General features: G+C 43.0%; 3 gene segments (V, D, J or C); all 3 read left to right on the top strand.

The window, feature by feature from the left end:
* Positions 1 to 4,958: 4,958 nt before the first annotated feature.
* LOC120434311 lies at positions 4,959 to 5,993 on the top strand. The segment is given in 2 exon segments: positions 4,959 to 5,089; positions 5,171 to 5,993. Coding segments are annotated over 2 exon segments (447 nt in total).
* Positions 5,994 to 7,876: 1,883 nt separating this feature from the next.
* On the top strand, positions 7,877 to 10,484 carry LOC120434158. The segment is given in 3 exon segments: positions 7,877 to 8,062; positions 8,193 to 8,553; positions 10,418 to 10,484. Coding segments are annotated over 3 exon segments (468 nt in total).
* Positions 10,485 to 12,773: 2,289 nt separating this feature from the next.
* Positions 12,774 to 13,572, top strand: LOC120434322 (the record flags this gene model as incomplete). The annotated part of the segment is given in 2 exon segments: positions 12,774 to 13,102; positions 13,256 to 13,572. Coding segments are annotated over 2 exon segments (360 nt in total), but the record flags the coding sequence as incomplete, so codon positions are not given.
* Between the last annotated feature and the right edge of the window lie 4,057 nt (positions 13,573 to 17,629).

A 17,629-nucleotide genomic window follows, 5' to 3' on the forward strand; every position in this document is an offset into this window, starting at 1 on the left:
TTCTGTCAGTCTGTCCCAGGGCAGCTGTGGCTACAACTGTAGCTGCCTCCACCAGTGTGTGAATGTGAGAGTGAATGAATAGTGGAATTGTAAAAGCGCTTTGGGTGCCTAGAAAAGTGCTATATAAATGCAATCCACTATTATTATTATTATTACATTAAGAGGCAGCAGAAATTGAGGAAGCAGAATCTGTTAATGACTGAGCTTAAATCAAAAGAAAGGATTTATGGTGACTCCCCAACTCCTGCCTCACTGCAAGAGATATCTGCAGTCAGATCAGCCTTAGCCTTTTACACAAGATGAGGAGATTAACCTCAAGTTTACCAGACAAAGATTTTATGAACATGGAAACAAAGCCAGAAAATACTTGGCACATGGTACCAAAAAAGATCAGAAATACAAGTCATTACAGCTATTTGTGATGCTCAGAATGATCACGTATATGATAGTTAAATCATCAATAACACCTTCAAAGAATTTTACTGCAGACATTATGTCTGAACAACCAGTTGATGCACTGGAATTAATGGAGGATTTCTTTTCCCAGCTTGATCTGCCTACCACACCAGCAGAACAACAGAAAAAGCTTTTAGAGTGGATTTACTTATTTTACTCTTTAAATAAATTCAGTCTTGATGATAATTTCATTAAGTGGGTAAAAATTTTGTATGATAGTCCTCAGGCGTCCATTTTGACTAACGGACTGAAATCACATAGTGTTCCATTGTTTAGAGCAGGGGTGGGCAACTCCAGGCCTCGAGTGCCGGTGCAGGTTTTAAATGTGTCCATGATCCAACACAGCTGATTCAAATGGCTAAATGACCTCCTCAACATGTCCTGAAGTTCTCCAGAGGCCTGGTAACAAACTAATGATGTGATTCAGGTGTGCTGACCCAGGGTGAGATCTAAAACCTGCAGGACCCCGGCCCTCGAGGCCTGGAGTTGCCCACCCCTGATTTAGAGGAACGAGGTAAGGCTGCTCCCGTCACCTCTTTTGTTTGCCATTGAACCGTTAGCCGAGGCTATAAGGATGGCACCTGATGAAAATGTAGTCAATTCTCTGGTTACAAAGTAAATTTGACTAAGTCGGAGGCTATGCCACTGCCTTCCTTTCCCTTTATGTGGTCTCCCACAGGTTTTGTATACTTAGAGATATTTATAACTTTGAAATTTAAACAAATGTATGAAGCAAATTTTGTCCTTCTGTTTGAGAAGGTAAAGCAGGATTTGGAGAGTTTCCTACTTAGGACGTACGGCTTTGGTTAAGATGAATATTTCGCCTCGATTGTTATATCCTGTCCAAATGATTCTAGTTATATTTTCAAATAGGGGGATGAAGGATCTGAATGGCTGGCTAAGCTCTTTTATTTTAACAAACGCAGACCAAACTTAAGATGGCTACAGCACCCAGGTTCAGTACGGGGTCTGTACCAAATATTAGAACATATCAATTGACTCACATGTGGTGTATTCATGCCTGGGTCACAAATAACTCACGCTCTATCTGGTTGAGTATTGAAACTTCCCTTTCAAAGTGTCCACTAAGGGACTTACTGTTGTTACATCGAGCTGTGATAATCCAGTCACACTTCATACACTTAAGGCCTGGCGATCAGTACGTCGACTTGAGGGAAGGTTGAAGTTCACATCTATGTTCACATCAATTGTGAATAACCTTGACTTTCAACCTGCGATGTTCGATATAGGTTTTAAGCAGTGGAGGGACAGGAGGGTTCACAGACTGAGGGACTGATTCTCTGACACTGTGGTTATGCCATCTGACCAAATGGTTGAGAAATATTCTCCCCCCAAACATGACTTCTTCCATTATCGAAAGATAAGTTATATCTTGCACAGTACTAATTTCAGTGAGAACCATGAAGACTCTCCTGTTGAGAATGATTATTTTTAACAGACAAAGAGGCGCCTGTGAAGATAGTTTATAAGGCTTTATATCTCACACCTTCAATGATGTCACAGAGGCTTAAAGGTACGCAGGAAGAGGAGTTAATTGATGATGAAGAGTGGAAAGATGTCTGGAGTTAAGCCACATTAATCTCAGTCTGTAATCGTACCAAAGCAATACAGTTAAAAATCATACACAGAATGTATATATGCACATACTGCAGACATCAATACAATCCTACCCTCTCACCCATGTGCCTCAAATGCAAGACAGAAATTAGTACCCTAACTCACTGCTTTTGGTCATGTTTGAAACTGCAAGCATATTGTTCTCATGTGTAATCTGAAATGGAGAAGAAGGTTGTGAATTAGAATTGAACCCTGTGTCTCTCATACTGGGCCTCCACAGCCGGCGTTTAATATCCAAGAATAATAGCAGGTTGTATTGTATTCTCACCTGTGTGTGGAAGAATATTCTACTGCAGTGGATGAAGGAAAAAGACCAACTATCAAAGGCTGGCAGAGAGTAGTGTTGGATCTAGTGCCACTGGAATATCTTACATGTGTACTAAACTCAAAAACAGACCAATTCTTCAAGGAGTGGAATTATGTGGAACCTGATGTCTCTGATATTATGCTACAAGGATTCAAACTGCATATTACTACTGGGACCACAGGTATTGTACTGTAGTGTATTATTATTATTTTAGATGGATCTGAGCTGCTGTTTTGTTTTGTGTTTAGTTTTTGGTTTGTTTGTTTGTATTGCTGTGAACTGTAAACAATATTATGTTATGTAATTATGGATTGTTTGTGAAAATGAAAAAACTAATAAAAATATTTTTTTTAAAAAGCAAAGAACATAAACAAAACTTAAACACAGAGTCACCGACTCTGGACCATGACAGTCATGGAAGACTCTCAGCCTGAATGTGAGCAGGCCTGGTCATCAGTTATCAATACATGAACTCATGGTGCTGCCTGATTCCCAATAACCAATAATCATGCGCATATATACAATATTTGATATCATTATTACACTCAGCATTAACCTTTACAAGCACCTTAAATTTCATTAATTATTCAAATCAAAACAAGTGCTACAGGATGTATATGATCTATTGAAATTACTATTATAACTCTGATAATAAGAATATTCTGGTCTCTGTATTCATAAGTGAAATATGCCAGTATGTATGCACAGCACATATGTCCCTGTGTATTTCTGGTGAAATATGAGTGTTTGCATTAAAGCATTTATATATCTGACAGTATAAAGCTACACTTTAAAGTCAATAATGACAACAATAACATCCATTGTGGTTTAATTATTGTCTCTGCTGAAAGCATCAAAGTGTCTCTGTGGGGCCTCCAAACATAACAAGCTTCTCATCCAGCCTGAGACTGATCTTCTGCTTTTTCCCACTTTTAGATCGTCTCTGTTGGTCCACACAAAAACAAACAAAACTAACAATGAAAAACCAACATTTTTTTATATTTCACTTGAGTTTGGTGTTGAGAGTCTAATCTCACAAATGTATTTTTCATAAGAGTTACTGAGGATGCCTGAAATCAGAACCACTGTCACGGCTCTGGGGACTCGGGCAGCGTGGACAGTTATTGTTGTTGTTATTATTATTATTATTATTATTATTATTATTATTTGGTGTGTGTGTCGTCTGCACTGCTACTGTTCTGTGTCCACATTTGTATGTAGGCAGCTGTGTGTGTGCATGTGTCTGCAGCTGTTTTCTGTTGGCCAAGTCACAGGCACCTTCAGGCCTGGTGGGTGTGGCCTGGTGGGTGTGGCTCTGCTAGGGGACTGCCCACACCCGAAGTCCTTGACACCCACCTGCTGCAGATCAGGGCTCGTCGGGGGAGCTATTAAGGAGAGCGATGGCGCTTCCACTGACGTGGGATTATTGCGTTAGGCTTCACGTCAGTCTTCTAGTTTAGTTGAAAAGTCCGTGAGTGTACACCTGCTGGGGAAAAGTGTTTAACAGCTGCCTCTATTGTTTCCCTCAGGAGGAGTTTGGGACGACAGAGAGCAGTAAGCACGGGGAGTGCAGAAGACGCAGGAGCAGAGAGCACTAAACTGGGAATTTTTGTTGGAAGAAGACACGACACAGGAGTAAAGGGAGATCACGGGGATTTATTGCCTTTTTTGCACTGTAAATAAACGCACCGCTTGCAGTGAAGAGTCCTGCGTTCTGGGTCCTCCTTTCCCCACATCCCCACGGTTGGCCAGTGTCAACCGTGACAACCTCAGTGAAGAGTTTATGGGTCACAAGCTCCGTTTAGATCAAAATGAGAAACTTATGTTGTCAGAAGATAAACAATCTGTCAGGCAGTGCTGCGAGGCAGGCAGAGGTCGGCCCCAAATGCAGGACATGAATGAAAAGGTTTAACTGAGAGACGCTTTTGTTTGCTGTGGAAACCTTCAGACATTACAAAATAAGAAAACATAACCTAAACTGAAACCTAAGAACTTGGAAGCTAGAAAACAATAAACAGAGAAACTAGAAACTAACTAGGAACACTCAGGAAATGATTATTATTATTATCATCAATTTCCTGTAGAATCACACACCAGCAAACTGACCAAAGAGCCACAAAGTAAAACAGATGTTGTGTCCAAAAGTGTCAGCTGTAACTGGGACTGCTGCTGCACCACAACAATCCTGCATGTCGTGTCCACAGACATGACGTCTCTCAGGTTTGTGTTTTAAGATCCAATCAAATAAGATGATGCTTCATTTGAACAAACAGTTGTGAACAAAAATCCTTCCCAACATACACAAACTATTCTGAGATGTTTCTTGAATTCAGGACTTCTCACACATTTTTCTCCAAATGTCTCAAGTTTCAGACTTTTTAACTGTGTGAGTATCACCGACTCTCTGACTCTGTCTACATCGTTAATGTGACTTCTGCTTGTGTGACGTGTCACACGGCTCCCTTAAATCCTTTTGGTTATAAAGTGTGTTAACCACAGGAGGAGGAGTGACTGAGAGCAGAGAGGAGGAGCAGAGATTCAGGGAGGAGCTGAGCTGTTACTGAACTATAGAAGAGAGAAAAACCTCCACATTCAACAGAGTTCAACACAAAACAAACTTTATGTTCCTCAACATGCTGTCATTACATCACTGTGTGTTTCCTTACTGGCTTCTCTTCCTGTTAACAGGTGAGTTCATTTTTAATCACCATCTCTGTTGTGTGTGAGACAGTAAGACTTTTACATGTTCTGAGTTTTTTCTGTCTGCAGGTGTGATCTGTGAGGAGCTCACAGCACTCGACACTCAGAAATCCAGTTTAGAACAAAGCACTGTGACTCTGTCCTATAAATACTCCAGACAAGCAGCTCCTGGTGATTATTTCTTCTGGTATCGACAATATCCTGGAAAATCTCCAGAGTTCCTGATCTCACACTCAGACAAAGGACAGCTGACATCAGATCCAGTCATTAGACTGTCTGTGAAAGTGAACGCTGATCAAACACTGATGACTCTTCAGATCTCCTCTGCTGCAGTGACAGACTCTGCTGTGTACTACTGTGCTCTGCAGCCCACAGTGACAGGAAACACCAAAACTCTGTACAAAAACCTTTGGAGCAAAGACAACAGAATACTCCACAACATCCACTAGAGGGAGCCACACACTGTTAAACCTCTGATTCTTGTGTCATTGGACTGATGACAAATCTTCATCTTTATCTCCAACAGAAATCAAACTGATCAATAACAACATGATAAATGATTGATCACTGATCCCACAGAGGTGGTTGTAGGTAAAGTACAGACATCCAGGACTTGTTCCATCAACTTCTTTACTCAAAAGTGAAAAAGTGCAGAGTTAACTGAACCTTGTGCTACATTAATGTAAATGAATGATATCAGCACACAGGAACACAAACTTTATTTCAGTGTAAATCTGAATTATAATAAAATCACTTTCTTAGATTGAATCAGTGAAGTCGAACATGAGCAGAGAAAAAGGGGAAAATAAAGACATTTCTATTTTCTGTTGGCTCCTTTAGAGAGTGACTGTGCCTCTAACAGGAACATGAGCAGAGAACAGGTTGAAGTGGATTCAGCAGGTGGGAACCCTAAAATCAGCTGTAGTGGCTCAGTGTGGGAAAAGAATGACAGCTCACAATCATTTCTGCTGAGAGCTCCAGTAGATTTGATTCAAGTACAGGCTGTGATCAGCTGATCTGAGCTGCACTGCTCTTTGTAATGTGAATTCAACCAGATGTGAGCAGCTGTTTGCGAGATTCTGTCCGTGTGCTCCAGCTTCCTCCCACAGTCCAAAGACATGCGCTTAGTGGGGTTGGGTTAGCTGGTGATTCTAAATTGCCCATAAGTGTGACTGTGAGTGTGAATGGTTGTGTGTCTCTGTGTTACCCTGCCATAGACCAGTGACCTGTCCAGGCTGTGCCCGCCTCTCGTCCTACAGTAGCTGGGATGGCCCCGCCCCCTAAATTGGATCAGTGGAAGAGAATGGACGGATGGACGTAAGCAGATGTTTCTTGGCTGATTTCCATCCTCTACACTGACAGTACACTGATTCTGCTGTATTTACTCTGCACTACACAGTTGGTGTGAAGGTGGAAATCAGTGAATGGATCTCTGCATCATTGGCTACAATTCATCTGAACTTCACATCATTTCCTTCAAATAAAGGGAGTCACATGCAAGCTTTACATTTTCAGTTCATCAGATAACTCTAACATACTCTGGTGATTAATCCATGGATGGGGCTGCCTTACATGTGTTACTGTTTAGCCTCAACCTGAACCTACCCTACAGCTGCTTTGTGGAACAGACAGAGTGGAGTCAGGTTGGGGAGCATCCTCCAGCTCATGGAAGCTGGACAAAAAGACCAAACTGTTGATGAAATGACTTCACCTGAATTTGTTTACACTGCTAGTTCATCAGTTTTCCCTTTTGAGTCTCTGGAGACACTGGTGACCTTTGACCTTTTGTACTTATTATTATTCTTTTGATTCCTATCATAACTATCATTATGTGCTGTTATTATGTGTCATTTTCTGTGCACACTCTGTGCTCCCTGACCGTCTTATGAGTCTTACGCTCTGACAGAAAAGGTTTTTCCGACCTGTTGTAGGATTCAGGCCATCGCTCTCCACACCTCTGGTTCTCCAGTGTATATGTAGTTACAGATCTCATCTCTCCTACTCCTCCCTTGCTGCTGACCTCACCTTCCAGACATTGTTGGAATGAGCAGGACAGATGTGGAGTCCGGCTCAATGGACCAAGCTGCTGGAACAACTCTTCAACAAATGGAGAAACACAAGAGATGTGACTTTAAAGCTTTTAGTGACTTCAAGTGAGCAGCAGCAGCAACCATAGCTTTGTGCGAGCGCTCTCTGGGGACGTCTCAGCGAGCTGCTTTTCTACAGACAAAGAGGATGTGTGTAGCATGTTGCATATCACCCTGGGACAGACGTGTAGGAGGACTTTCTCAGGAGTTGTATCTCCTGGGAACTTGCTGTGCTTTCGGTTACATGTGATAAGAGCCACGACACACCATTCTGACTTCTCACAATATTTCATGTGTTAAACGAAGATGTTGTATCATACATAATACGTTTTTCTAACACCTGCTTTAACAGTCACTGTGTTCTGGTCACATCTTCCTCATAAACCAACACAAGTGGAGGAAACTCTCTCATCTCCCACACACTCTCTCATGGCAGCTTCAGCTATCACAGCCATGTCCAAAACATAACAGGATACATTCAGTGCTCCCAGTGTTAATAACAGTGTAGGAACAGATTTATCTCTAAATCTCAGGGAATTATTATTTTTATTAGTAATTCAAATACTCTCCTCCAAAACGTTTCAGTCTGAAAGAAACACATATGCAACAAGAACAACTGTAAAAACAACCAGCAGATGTTTTGCTGTTCATAAAGACCCTTAACAGGCTTCTCTCTGGCTCCACCCACTGATGCTGAACTCAGCCAATGAGATGGTCTCTTTCTGCAGAACTACAGCCTGATGTTGAGGAGAAGGCTGTGCAGCAGAGAGGCTGCTTAGTCTTTTCATTCTGCTGAACTTTGTTCATCTGCTGTGTGACTTCAACACCTGAAACATGTTCCTTTACCTGTTTGTACTTTTCTCTCACTGCATAGGTGAGTGTTAGAACACAGAAAAGTCTCATTGTGACAAGATTTGATCAGAGTTATTATTAGCAGATTTCTTCATCTCATTATGCTCACAAAGAAAGAAAAAGACTGACTGACATGAATCATTCATTTGCAGCTTTGGGCTCCATGAACAGCATAAAGCAGGAACGTGCTGAAGAAGCTGTTACAGAGGAAGGAAACATCAACCTGACCTGTACATATGATGGTCTTATCAACAATATCCAGTGGTACCGACAATACCAGAGATCCAGACCAGAGTTCCTGCTCTCCATCACAGAGGGAGGATCAGTTCATGAAGCTGTGTCGGGATTCTCAGCTCACATTGACAAAACAGAGAAACGTGCAGATCTGGAGATCTCCTCTGCTGCAGTGACAGACTCTGCTGTGTACTACTGTGCTCTGCAGCCCACAGTGACAGGAAACACCAAAACTCTGTACAAAAACCTTTGGAGCAAAGACAACAGAATACTCCACAACATCCACTAGAGGGAGCCACACACTGTTAAACCTCTGATTCTTGTGTCATTGGACTGATGACAAAGACAACAGAGAAATGAAGCAGTAAAGATCAGAGACAGAGACAGAGCTGCTGTGGAAGCACAAAACTATTTGATTGGCTCAGCTATTAAACTGGCCCCACCCACTGAAGTTGAGCTCATCCAATGACATTATCTGTTGGTCATTGTGCTGCAGTGGAAGAACATTGTTCATGTGCTGTCTGTCTGGTTTTAATAACTCCAAAGACATGTTGCTGCACCTCTTTTTGCTTCTATCTCACATTATAGGTGAGTTTAAGAACAGGGATTAAAGTTTAGTTGAAGCTGCTGCATTAAGCAGATATACAGACTGCATTTCACTACTTTTCTTCTTTCTTTTTCCAGGACTCACAGCTGGAGACTCAATCACTCCTCAACAAACTGAAGTCACTGAAACAGAAGGAGAATCTGTCACACTCACATGTAGCTATGAGACAAGTTACAATGATATCTACCTTCACTGGTACAGACATCATTCTGACCTTCAGGCTCCTCAGTTTATACTCAGGAAAGGAGCCAAAGGATACTCGAGTGAATATATTCCTGATAAACGATATAGATCACAAACATCACCTACATCAACTACTCTGACCATAACAGCCCTAACCCTGGCAGACACAGCTCTCTACTACTGTGCTCTAGAAACACAGTGATACAAAGTGTAGAAGAGGCTGTACAAAAACCTGAACACAGATATCTGACTACTCTTCAAAGAGGAGGAAGTGGTATTCAAAGCACAGCTTCATATCAGATGGATTCTGCTAATTCCTGTTTTATCAGAGTCACTGTGGTTACAGCTGCTAATGAAACACTGTGGGAGGATTCACATGAGCAGCAAATCCACATCAACCACAAACCAACTGTAGGAACGTTCAGACACAATAAAAACTGTCAAACATCAAAAGCTGCTCATTTACACTATTTTATATTTAGTGGATGAGGACATGCAAAAATGCAGCAGAAGCCAAATAAACAGAGTAACAGAGGTTTATCTCTTTAAGGTAAAATCTCTCACATGAAGCTAAAAGTCCAACCAGGAAGACCATCTCATGCTTATTCCATTTATTCTCTCTGAAGTCATCACATCAGATGATGATGCTCTCCTTCATCATTGTCCTGCTCTGGTACTTTGTGATGTTCCCCCTCTGGCAGGTCCAGACTCTCGTCTGTGCTCTGAACAACATTTCAGCGTGCCTGGCCTTCTTGAGGTCTCTGAGCAGGATCCTGGACGCTGCATCATCTGGTAACTCTGTTGTGCTTCTGAGGACTTTATGTGTCAGAGTGACAGAATGGTGGTTTCTGTTTTACTGGACTTGTGTGCTAACCACAGTATAGGTGGATGTCTGACTCTGTAATTGCATCATCAGGTCTGCAGCAGTATGTTCTGGACACTCTGGTGAAGAGAGGAGCTGAGCTGTCATCTGATCACCATCTGGCGGTGAGTTGAGTCAGGTGGTGGGGAGAATGCTGGACAGGCCTGGCGTATCAAAGTGGTTCAGGTGATCTTCAACTCCCACCTCCAGCAGAGCTTTGGCAGCAGTCTGAGTGAGGCTGGGGACTCAGTGCTGATGGGGCTGTGCAGAGCTTTGGCTGCAAGCTGGTTGGTGCTTGTAGTGTTGGTGACCTCCCTAACCGGATCTCATTAACTCCTCATGTTTTGGGAATGAAAGGTCCAGCTGAAACATCCACTCTTTGTCAGATTGTTGTCTTCATTCTGGTGGAAATTCAGCTCTTAATTTATGACTTATGAGTTTGTGCTTGTAGCTTCTGTTACCTCACCATGTTCTCTTGTGTCTGCTCATAGCTCTGTGGACTTGAGTTACCTGAAACCTGAAGGATTCTCTCATTGTCTGCTGTTTGGAAAGGACTGACTTGTAACAGAGCTGGAAAACTCACCTGCCCATCCACTCTCCACCCACTCAGCCTTCTGAAACCTTCACTTACCTCCCTGACACAGAAACTCTAAAAGTGAAACACATGAAAGGACTCTAATAAATACTATATAAGCAATTCTGACTGCACTGACACTCAGCAGTCGTTCTCTCGGGCAGTTCTCTGGTGTCTCCCTGCTCTGTCCCTCTGCAGAAAACCTACTTACCTGCCCCCCTGTCTGTGTACCTTGTCAAAATAAAAGCATGTAAAGCTTTAGCCTCATGTGGGCTGCTTTAGAGTCGATGCATTCCTGTAATCATGACACTGAGAGTTTGCTCCAGTGACTTAAATCATAAATTAATCGTAGTGGAGAGAAATTAATATGAATATTTCCTGTGTGAAGATGATGGTGTGATATCAAGGGAAAAGTCCTGAGATTTGGTTCCATGATGGTGCCAGTGTTTTCGGCGAGCCGTCTCCTCGAGCTTTGTCTACTGTTTGCTATCCCATTTTCTATGTTATTCATCCTGCCCCTATTTTTAAGGAAGCGCTGAATACTATCGGGCCTTGTATTTTATTAATATTGAATACATCACTGTCCTCAGGCTGTGTACCGTCTGCCTTCAAGCATGCTGTTGTTCAAGAAGACTATTAAGACTATTAAGATGACTAATCTTGACTCCAGTGTTCTTTCAAATTATAGGCCGATTTCTAAGCTTCCCTTTATGTCAAAGATCCTGGAAAAAGTGGTCTGTAAACAACTTCAGGCCTTCTTAGATACCAATGGTATTACTGAAAAATTCCAGTGGGGCTTCAAACCTCGACATAGTACTGAGACAGCTTTGCTAAGAGTTTTTAATGATCTCCTTTAACCACTGATTCAGGTTGCTCTGTGGTTTTAGTCTTACTGGATCTGACTTCTGCTTTTGACACAGTAGATCACAAAGTTCTATTATCAAGGTTAAATCAAGTAGTTGGTCTTAAGGGCACAACCTTATTATGGTTTAAATCTTATCTTTCAGAGAGGTCATTCTCTATCACTATGGGGCAATACTCCTCTTCCTCCTCTGCTCCCTTTCCCTGTGGTGTGCCCCAGGGGTCTGTTTTGGGCCCTATGTTATTCTCTCTGTACATGTTGCCCTTGGGATCTATTTTCCAAAGATATAATATTTCTTTCCATTGTTCTGCTGATGACATTCAAATTTATTTCCCTTTGAGTTTGAATGTCACAGATCCATTGCATACATTGTTTAACTCTCTTCATGATGTGAGAACCTGGCTATCTCAAAACTCTCTAACCTTGAATGACAGTAAAACTATAGTTATTGTCTTTGACAGCCATATCCCTTTGAACCAACTAACTGTTACTCTTGGTCCACTTGCTAGCTACCTCTCCCACGTTATAAGAGACCTCGGGGTACTCCTGGATAGCTCCTTCAAATTAGAGAAACAAGTATCTACTGTGGTTAAATCCAGCTTCTATCAGCTATGTCAAATTTCTAAAGCTAAGCCTTTCCTCTCCCCCAAGGACCTTGAAAAGCTTATTCATGCATTCATTACCTCTAGACTGGACTATTGTAACTCCCTCTATTTAGGCCTAGTACAGAACGCTGCTGCACGCCTTTTATCGAGTGCCAGAATGCATGATCATATGACTCCAGTTTAGCTAACTTACACTGGCTTCCTGTGAAATTTCACATTGATTTTAAAATTCTTTTACTCACTTATAAAATCTTAAATAACACTGCCCCTAGCTATTTAACAGAACTTCTCCATTTGTATAATCCTAAAAAAGCACTAAGATTTTCAAATCAGATGCTCTTAATGCAACCTAAGTCCAGGCTGAAAACCAGAGGTGATCGTGCCTTTGCTATTGCAGCTCCTCAACTGTGGAACAATCTCCCTATTGCCATTCGCTCTTCTGAGTCTATTCAGTCTTTTAAATCTCATTTAAAGACTCATCTTTTTACTCTGGCTCTGACTTAAGATAGTTTGACTATCATTGGGTTGGCTTCTAAGTTTGTCTTGTCTTGTGTTGTTTGGTAAATTTGTCTTGTTTTATTTATTTCCTAACTTGTGAAGCACTTTGATCGTAACTTTTGTTTTTAAATTTGCTATATAAATAATTTTGGTTTGATTGCCTGATATCGGGGCTGCCACATGAAGGGGCAAAGTGAACAATTTTATGAATACCCCCCAAAAAACTTTAATTAGTGTAAATTATCCTCTAATATTAACAATATCCTGGAACACCAACAGAGATCGTTGTGTTTCACTGGGAACACAAAACAGAGAAAATTCCAGACTGTCTGTTAAAGTTGTTGATGGTCAAAGATGAATGGATCTTCAGATCTGCTCTGCTGCAGTGACAGACTCTGCTGTGAGGCCCACAGTGACAGGAAACCCACAGAGACGCTCCACTAGAGGGCGACATCATCCAGTAGGCGGTGCTCTCCTTCTGCACTGTGTTCAACCATTGTGTCAATAATAAGTGCTGCTGTGAAGAGAACAATTCTCAGACTGAATGTTGAACATCAGCTAGTTTCTCCTGTTGATTGAAACCTTGTTGTACAGATGGAACATTGGCTGTGGATTATTCTTGCTGCTCTTTTCTTTGGTAAGATACAAACATCAACATGTTTCCTCTGCACACGATTCACAACAAGGACAGAAAGAGAAGATTTCATCATTTTACACTGTGGAACTTTTCAATAACTTCAATCATGTTTATTGATCCATCTCTTCCTCTGCATGTTCTGTTCTTCCTCAGAGTGTAAAGGAGAAGACAAAGTGATCCAGGAACAAGGAGATGTCATTACTGCTGAAGGAGACACAGTTACACTTGGATGTCAGTATGAGAGCAGTGGAACAAATATTAATCTCTTCTGGTACAAACAGGATGGAAACAACAGCCCCACATTCATCCTGAGTCGTGTTAGCAGGGATGATGGAAACACAGCAGACGAGTTCAAGGAGAGATTTTCATCCACACTGGATTCCAGCATCAGATCAGTTCCTCTGAAGATCCAGAAGCTTCAGCTGTCTGACTCTGCTGTGTACTACTGTGCTCTGCAGCCCACAGTGACAGGAAACAGCAAAACTCTGTACAAAAACATTTGTGTCATTGGACTGATGACAAAGACAACAGAGAAATGAAGCAGTAAAGATCAGAGACAGAGACAGAGCTGCTGTGGAAGCACAAAACTATTTGATTGGCTGAGCTATTAAACTGGCCCCGCCCACTGAACTTGAGCTCATCCAATGACATTATTTGTTGGTCATTGTGCTGCAGTGGAAGAACATTGTTCATGTGCTGTCTGTCTGGCTTTAATAACTCCAAAGACATGTTGCTGCACCTCTTTTTGCTTCTATCTCACATTATAGGTGAGTTTAAGAACAGGGATTAAAGTTTAGTTGAAGCTGCTGCATTAAGCAGATATACAGACTGCATTTCACTACTTTTCTTCTTTCTTTTTCCAGGACTCACAGCTGGAGACTCAATCACTCCTCAACAAACTGAAGTCACTGAAACAGAAGGAAAATCTGTCACACTCACATGTAGCTATGAGACAAATGACAATGATATCTATCTTCACTGGTACACATATAACTCTGATCTTCAGTCTCCTCAGTTTGTACTGTGGAATGGCGCAAAATCAAATTATGGAGCTCATTATATTCCTAGTAAACGTTATAAAACCCAAACATCAGATACAACAACTACTCTGACCATAACAGCCCTAACCCTGGCAGACACAGCTCTCTACTACTGTGCTCTAGAAACACAGTGATACAAAGTGTAGAAGAGGCTGTACAAAAACCTGAACACAGATATCTGACTACTCTTCAAAGAGGAGGGAAGTGGTATTCAAAGCACAGCTTCATATCAGATGGATTCTGCTAATTCCTGTTTTATCAGAGTCACTGTGGTTACAGCTGCTAATGAAACACTGTGGGAGGATTCACATGAGCAGCAAATCCACATCAACCACAAACCAACTGTAGGAACGTTCAGACACAATAAAAACTGTCAAACATCCAAAGCTGCTCATTTACACTATTTTATATTTAGTGGATGAGGACATGCAAAAATGCAGCAGAAGCAAAATAAACAGAGTAACAGAGGTTTATGTCTTTAAGGTAAAATCTCTCACATGAAGCTAAAAGTCCAACCAGGAAGACCATCTCATGCTTATTCCATTTATTCTCCTTGAATTCATCACATCAGATGATGATGCTCTCCTTCATCATTGTCCTGCTCTCATGTTTAAGTGTCTTCCCCCCAGTGTCAGATGGATGCAGCCCTCCTCCACCTTTCATCAGGACCAGAGTCTTTGGGTCCTTCCACTGAGGTCATCAGCAGTCCTGCTCCACATCACATCCATCCAGATGTTCAGCATGGTTCTTCAGCCCTGCTCCACCACCACAAGAGTCCAGACTCTGATCTAAACACTGAGGACTCCTCACATGTTTCTGCAGCAGCAGGGAGAGTTTCCAGTGAGCAGCTTCATGTCCTCACAGTCAGGCGGCTAAAATAAGGAAAGCAAAGTGAACAACACACAACTGTAGACATTCTGAATATTCTAGATTGTTCATGAATCATGCGTGCAGCTGTGAAAGTGTCAGGTAGTGGTCAGCTGACCACGGGGTCGAGTTTAAAAGAGAGACACCACCCACCTGTTCTCCGCTCAGACATTGTTCCCTTCATGTCAGGAGCTCCGAATCCCTGCCGTCATCAGTCTCCATCCTCTTCAGTGACTGTGAGTGTTATCTCTGTTAACTCATTTTCTCATCCCGGCTCCGTTCGCTCTTTGCCTGTAACATCGGTAAATGGCCTGTATTTGTATAGCGCTTTACACAGTCCCTAAGGACCACAAAGCGCTTTACACGTTCAGCCATCCACCCATTCACACACTGGTGATGGCAAGCTACATCAGAACCACAGAGGCAAGGCTGCCAGACACTGGCGCCACCGGGCCCCTCTGACCATCACCAGTAGGCAACGGGTGAAGTGTCTTGCCCAAGGACACAACGACCGAGACTGTTCGAGCCGGGGCTCGAACCTGCAACCTTCCGATTACAAGGCGAACTGTCAACTCTTGAGCCACGATCGGTCCCGAAGCCCTGTTTCGTGCACCGATTGTTACTAGGGTAACTGGGTGCCTGTCCCAACCCATCGCTAGCCTTCGCTGCGTTTGGGTCTAGCCAGCACACTACACGGGCGCGCCGAATTATTGTGTTTAATTCGCGTGTTTCCCCCGATCGTGACAGAAAGCTGTTGTGTAATCACAGCAGTCCAGACTTCAAACTTTTGGACATTTCAAACTTCAGTCGTTTCCGACAGAGTTCTTAAAGTATGACCACACAGCAGATTCAGAAGAACACTGAACGTGCTGTCGACGCAGGCCGACACCGAGGGCTCGCTGGTGTAGTCTTTGCAGGTGAAGGACGGATAAACCAGTCTGCACAGATCAGACTGAAAGGTTCCAACAAACAAATCCATCCATGAGTGTCATGGTGTCATGGTCTGATGGTCCTCACTGGTCGGCCTGCCCGTGATGTTGTGTTCTCGCTCCCTCTCCCCTCTCTCTCTGTGTTTGTTTTCTTCCGCCATCTTAGCTGGACTATTTAACAGAGCAATTGACTTTCAGTCAGCGCTGGAGTATTAGCAAAACTCGGTAGTGTAGCTGCTGATGTGTGGATTAAACCTCTCCCTCAGGAACTACCTCGTCATCTTTGTGCTCTGTTTGTTTGTCACCAGGTACCACGAGGAGAGAGGAGAGAAATTTCAAGGGCTAATCACCAGGTGGGACGAGGGTTACTGGAGGACACCGGGTGTTTATTCTCTACTCGGGCACGGAGGAAAAGAATAGGAGAAAACCACCCACTCACCTTTCATTGTACATGGATCAGCTGTTCACTGTTTTCACCACTTTGTAAATAAAGCACACTGTTTACCTGCAAGGAGCTCCGCTGTCAAGTCCGCTCTTTCTCCACCCCTTGACAGAATACTCTACCCAAAAATGGACTCGGCGGACTCTGACCCCGTTAAACGTAAGTTGTCGCTTCAAGCTGACCTTCTGGAACGACATGAGAAGATGCTGCACCACATTTCTAAAGAACAAAGTGCGCTGCTTCAGGCTGTCACTGAATTAAAAGGTATGTGGCAAAATTCTCGCACAGCAGCTGAAAGTGTTCCTCCTCCTTTACCTCCACTCATTGTGGCTGCTGCATGTCCCTTACCGCCTTCTCCACCCCCGACGCTACGAGAGCACACACTGCCTGTACCCAAAAAGTTTTCTGGTGAACTAGATAAATGTGGTGGCTTTTTGACCCGGTGTGCTTTAATATTTTGGCAGCAGGTCCAAGCCTATGCTACAGACAGCGCTAAAATTACTCTCATGGTGTAACAAATGACTGGAAGAGCGTTGAAGTGGGCCCAAGCTGTGTTCAGTGCAAACCCTCAGATAAACTATCAGACTTTTTTGGATAACTTTCGCTGTGTATTTGATAAAGGCTCCAGCCCTGACTCAGCTGCTCATCGTATGTTTACCTTGAAACAGGGGAAGAGGAGTGTGGCTGATTTTTCGGTGGACTTCTGGATTTTGGCTGTGGAGACCGGTTGGGAAGAAAAGGTGCTTTGGGGGCATTCCTTAACAGCCTTAACGAAGGGCTAAAACATGAGTTAGCCACAAAGGAATTACCTAAAACTCTTGAAGCTCTGGTTAACATGTGCATCAGGTTGGACGACCACATGTGAGAGTGCTGGAGGCGGCCTTGGGAGACTCGACGGGCCGGTGGGGGCCCAGGCACTTGGGCTGGCTCCTTCTCTTCCAGTGGAGAAAAAGTGGAACCGGATCCTCAGGAGGAGGAAGAGCCGATGCAGTTGGGGCGAGCGAGGGTCAGCGCTGTAGAATGGAGGAAGAGATGCCAGCAGGGTGAGTGTCTCATGTGCGGGAAAGGGGGGCATTTTGCTGTTTCTTGCCCATCACAATTTTGCCCATCAGTAACAGTAGGGCTACTGCCGAGTGTCACTGTTTTTCCCACCTACACTGCTCCACTAAGCTCACCTTTAAATCAATCACTCATTCCTGTAAAGCTCTAATAGACTCGGGGGCAGAGCAAAGTTTCTTGGATGCCGCTC

This window comes from Oreochromis aureus, linkage group 18 (genome assembly GCF_013358895.1).
Source record: "Oreochromis aureus strain Israel breed Guangdong linkage group 18, ZZ_aureus, whole genome shotgun sequence".
NCBI classification, from domain to species: Eukaryota; Metazoa; Chordata; class Actinopteri; order Cichliformes; family Cichlidae; genus Oreochromis; species Oreochromis aureus.